The 5,197-nt window shown below is 53.7% G+C and overlaps 1 protein-coding gene across 2 annotated transcripts; it reads right to left on the reverse strand.

Moving 5' to 3' along the window:
• Positions 1-242: 242 nt before the first annotated feature.
• Positions 243-3,439, reverse strand: CLIC1 (chloride intracellular channel 1). 2 transcript variants are annotated; one of them, XM_006772834.2, is made up of 5 exons: positions 3,295-3,438; positions 2,990-3,115; positions 2,490-2,596; positions 1,492-1,673; positions 243-644 (listed from the first exon to the last, which is right to left on the reverse strand). In XM_006772834.2, the coding sequence occupies exons 1-5, from the start codon at positions 3,348-3,350 to the stop codon at positions 483-485; spliced, it is 633 nt and encodes a 210-aa protein (XP_006772897.1). In that variant the 5' UTR covers positions 3,351-3,438; the 3' UTR covers positions 243-482. The 2 variants fall into 2 exon arrangements, with proteins under 2 accessions (XP_006772897.1, XP_015425375.1); XM_015569889.1 differs by lacking the exon at positions 243-644 and adding an exon at positions 869-1,357 and having other exon boundaries at positions 3,295-3,439.
• Positions 3,440-5,197: the final 1,758 nt, after the last annotated feature.

The following is a 5,197-nucleotide window of genomic DNA, read 5'->3' on the forward strand; positions in this document are numbered from 1 at the left end:
GGGCCCCGCCCGGCGAGCGTTGCACAGGCCCACCCAGACATGGCCGCCCCTTCAGGCTGGGGAGCAAACGCAGCACGGACCCACGAGACAACGCAACAATGGACTGGCAGTAAAAATGGCCAAATCACCGCAAGCACCCTTCTTCTAATTCCTGGCTTCTGCCCGGAGCTCAAGGTCACTGACCCCCCCTGCATTCGGGTTACCCACATTTCAAGCCCCCTTTGTGTAATCACAACACTAGATTTTCATTCTGTATTTTATTACTGAAATACATTGTCCTACCAATCAATCCCCCCCCCCATGATAAAAATCTCACCCAGATCCCCCATCCTTCCCTCCACTCCCCAGGCAGTCCACAAGTCTCCAGAATTCACTGCCCACTGGGCATTTTGGAGTGTGTCCCTTGGGTAGCCAAGGGAAACCACCCGGGGCCTTTGTGGGGGGAAAATGGAGGGTAGGGGGCGAGGGCGCCCCGAGGGAGCTTATTTGAGGGCCTTGGCCACTTGCTCATAGGCCAGCTCGATCTCCTCATCCTCGGGGCAGGTGGAGGCGAACTCCTCGCGCGCATAGGCATTGCGCAGGTACCGATGCACTCCCCGGAACGCCTCGGGGATGGAGAAGCCACGGTACTTCTTGCACACCACCTGGCGTGGGGAGAAGGGGAACAAACATTAGCCTCAGGGAAGCCAGAGTGGGCTGCCCGCTGCGGTCTTTCTCTTACCCCAGCCTTCTCCTCCAGGCGTTAAGTCGCCACTGTCTAGCTCTCTTTCCTATGATGCTTACCTGCCACGTGAATCATCTGCTCCAATCGGCTTTCTTAACTCTTTATTGTCCTAAGCTGTCTTCACTTTTCCTCTCTACTTATTGATAACAAGCCCCCTTTCAGACCAATTCCAATGGTACTGCTTTTCTCCTCTTGGTTTTATTGAGCTATAATTCACAAACGATTAAATTTTTCTCTTGAAATTTCCACAGCGACTTTTCTCTTTGTTTCATTTGGGGCAAGGACTAAGCATCACACCACTTTGCCTTTCAGTGTTCAATCCGCAGCTCCGTGGCAGACTGACATCGGGCCCAGATTTCACAAACTGAAACCATAGCTTTAAGGCCGTGACAAAAGATGGGAACCAAGTTTTCATCTCCGACAGGAGGAGGTGGAAACCCAAGTGATGAGGAGCTAAAGCTTTGGTTGTAGGAAGAGCCTGCCCGGTCTGGACTGGGGACTGGCAGTGCCAGTGGCAGGAAGAGCACTCTTGAAAGTAACACTGGGATGTGTTCCTCCCCGCCAGCCGGCTTGCACCCAGCTTGTATCTTGGAATGTAATTTTCACAAGCAACAGTCTTGTGGGCAATGACTGCTGAGAAGGAAGGAGTGGCATCTACTATTAGTAGCAATCTATGGAAACCGCCCTAAGAAAGAAATCACCTCTGCAGTGGTCGTCATGGGAAGCCATCCCAGCGGCCATCCTCTCCTCCCACCATGGACACCCACCTGCACTATGTGGAGCTTTGGCAGCAGGTTACAGTCAGCCAGAGTGAGCTCATTTCCATCCAGAAACTTCCTCTGAGAGATGCCCTCGTCCTCAGCACTGGTCTCATCCACTTCCTCTGGGAGGGGGGATGCCAGGTAATTGTCTAAAACTTTCAGGGCTTTCAGGAGCCCCTTCTCCAGGGCTGCACAAGAGAGGGCATTGGCAAGAGCATCAAATGATTGACACAGTCCAATCCTAGAAGGTTCAGGGGCAGGTTGGGGTGAGAGGGTGAATACTAATGCTAGGCCAGTCCAAGTTAACAATAGCTAATGCAGTTAGCTTTCTGTTGTTGTAAGCACTTTATATATAGAAACTCATTTAATTCTCACATCAACCCACAAAATAGGTATTGTTATGCTCATTTTATAGATCTGGAAAAAGATTTATAGAGAGGTTAAATGAATTGCCCGAAGTCACCCAGCTAGGAGGATCTGTACTCAGGTAGTCTGGATCTAGAGTCACTGTTCTTTTCTTTTTAAAATATATTTTATTGATTTCAGAGAGGAAGGGAGAGGGAGAGAGAGATAGAAACATCAATGATGGGAGAGAATCATTGATTGGCTGCCTCCTGCACACCCCACACTGGAGATCGAGTCCACAACCTGGGCATGTGCCTATGACCAGAGTCGAACCCGGGACTTTTCAGTCCAACACTCTATTCATTGAGACAAACCAGCTAGGGCTAAAGTCACTGTTCTTAAGTATAACCCTGTTCTGCCAGAAAACGGGCCAGTAGCCAAGCCAACCCAACTAACAACCCCAGTAGAGCAGAAGAGGCCAGGGAAAAAAGGAGAGATACTCAAGAGTCATGGCCAATGAGAATGCAAGGAGAGATGGGAGTTAAGCAAAAACATCTCCCTTGATGTTGAGATCTGAATTCCTAGGTGCTCCAAATGCCTCCCATCCCCTGGATCTCTCGTTCCTCCCGGGACCCGGGCGTCTGGCCCACAGGACTCACTGTCATTGAGTGCTGGGTTTGAGTTCTTGATGTAGGCGGAAAACTTGGCAAATATGTCCAGGCCAGCTGTGTTTGACTCAGGGTTCAGAGCTGCCAGCTTGGGGTACCTGAAAGCCAAGGGGAGAAATAAGGAATCCTCCTGGAGGAGCCTCAGCTCCCCTGCCTCAGCCCCGTCACCATCTGGCTTGTTTGTTTTTCAATCCTCACCCCAAGGAGTGAGGATATTTTTCCCATTGATTTTTAGAGAGAGTGGAAGGGAGGGGGAGGGGGAGAAAGAGAGAATAAAAAGGAACATTTATGTGAGAGAGACACATCGATTGGTTGCCTCCTGCTCACCGGGGATTGAACCTGCAACCCAGGGACATGCCTTTGACCAGGAATCGACCCTGGTTCTTGGGCTGACGCTCTAACCACTGAGTAACCGGCCAGGGCGCCATCTGTTTTTTATTTCTTCAGAGTCTCCCAGCTCCCCCCACTCCCCTTTCCCAGTACCCCAATACCTGGGAGGACACAGCACTGCCTCCAGAAACTCCTCAATCTTATTGGTGTCTGTGTGCACTTCGGTGCCATACAGCAGAAAAGGGAGCTGCCCTCCTGGGCACAGCTTCTGTACTGTCTCAGTTCGCCTGTAGGAGAGAGGCCACACACCGGGTTGGAAAAGGGGGTCAGAGAGGACCAGGAAAAGGAGATGGAGGGATGTGGGAAGAGAAAGGGGCTCTTGGTAGAAGGGAAACGTTCAGGATGGAAGAAACAGGTGACTGTGTGTGAGCACAAAGGGTGTTCAGAGGAACAGAAGTGGGCCTACCTCTTGGTGTCAACGGTGGTGACATTGAAGGTGACTCCCTTGAGCCAGAGCACCATGAACAGTCTCTGGGAGAAGGGGCAGTTTCCAATCTTGGCTCCATCGCTGCCAGCCTGAAAAGCAAGCCCCACCTCCAGTTAGGCCTGGTGTACCCCACCCATCCCCAGGCCATTCTGGGCATATCCTATTCCCAGACCTGCTCTCTCTCTCTCTCCAGAACTGGGCACTCCACCCTGGGCTCAGTCAAATCTAGAGCAGATCAGTGGAAACATTTTCTACAAAGGCTGGCTTCTGGTTTTTCAAATACTGAAGTACAGGCGAGAGGTGGGCAGAGGGATGGGTTGTGGAGAAATGAGAGGATCTGGACTCTGGAGAGGGAAGACCGACAGTAGCGTAGTTTTCCTTGTGCTACTCTAAGTACTTTACACACAAAAACTCATTGTAATTCTCAGACCAACCCATGAAGTAGCCCTGAGAGAGGGACTTGGTGAGGCCAGAGGTGTAGGCTAGCGGCCTGGGTTCCGGATTGGAGTAGCGCCTGAGGACAGGAGAGGCGGGGCAGGGTTTGCAAGCAGAGTTCTGGTTCCTATACCTCCCCCACTCCGTTTCTGGGCAGCTGCTGGGGAGTCGAGGGGCTCACAGCCTCGCCCTAGAGATGTAGAGGGGCTGCTCTCTAATTGGCAAGCGGTGACCTCATCCCTCAAGGGACACCGCCCCCTAGGCTCCGGATGATTCATTTCACCGGTGTCTCCAGCCTTAGCCGCTTCCTTCCTGCCGAGGAGTGGGGGCAGGGAGCCGTGAGGCGGAGGACCCGGGGTAGGGGCCACCTCCTCTCCCCCGCCCTGCCTGCCGGGTCTCCGGCACAAGTCCTCTGGCGCCGGATCCTCCTCCTCACACAGGACCCAGGGCCTAACTGCACACACTCACCCGGGAGTAAAAGTAGCCCTTGAGGCGAGTGTGAGTGAGGTGGGGACCACACCCGGGGCGGGCCGGGCACTTGGCTGAGCGAAGGGACAGGGAATGGCTGCCTGAGGAGTAAAGCATGAAGACAGGGAGAAACGGGCAGGAACACACAAAGACAAGATGAACAAAAGGGGGCAAGCGAACAAAAGGGGCAGCGGAGAGAAAGGAAGCAGGAGAGTGAGGGGGTGGGGAGAACAGGCCAACAAGAAGCCGGTGTCTGCCAAGGGGAAGGAGGGCCAAGAGATGAGGTCCGGAGAGGGGAGGCACGGCCCCGTGGGGACGGGAGCAGGGTGGGAACAGCAAAGGCCGAAGGCCGGGGCCTGCGGTTGTTGCTGTTGTTTTTTAATTATTGGGGTGGGGGAGAGAGAAACATCGATGTGTTGTTCCACTTATTTATTCATTCATTGGTTGATTCTTGCATATGCCCTGGCAGTGGTCGAACCTGCAACCTTGGTGTATTCGGACAACACCTAACCAACTGAGCTACCGGGCCAGGTCTGGCCTACGGTTTTGATACCCAAATGCTATGGGCCCCCATCTCCACATCCACACCCACGGGGGGGGGGGGGGCAATTCTTTCTCTCCCGCTTCTACAGCCTCCAAACCCTTAAGGCCCTGGCCAGCCCCCCCTCTTTCTGACCCCTCTCACCTAGCCCTGCCCGGAGGCAGCCAAAGCGGAACTCTCATCTCCTCCACACCCGCCTTCTCTCCCCAGGTCCCCAGGCCCTTCTCCAGCACCGCCTGGGCAGCCCAGCTTCTGGCACTCCACTCCCACTCCCCTGTCCTTCCACCCCTTTCCCAGCGGACCTCTTCCCACTCCCAGGGCTCCCTACCACACACACACACACACACACACACACACACACATACACACCCCACACACATGCACACACACACAACACACATACACACACACACACACACACACACACACACACACACA

The sequence above is a fragment of the Myotis davidii genome, unplaced genomic scaffold, assembly GCF_000327345.1.
Source record: "Myotis davidii unplaced genomic scaffold, ASM32734v1 scaffold1006, whole genome shotgun sequence".
Lineage (NCBI taxonomy): Eukaryota > Metazoa > Chordata > Mammalia > Chiroptera > Vespertilionidae > Myotis > Myotis davidii.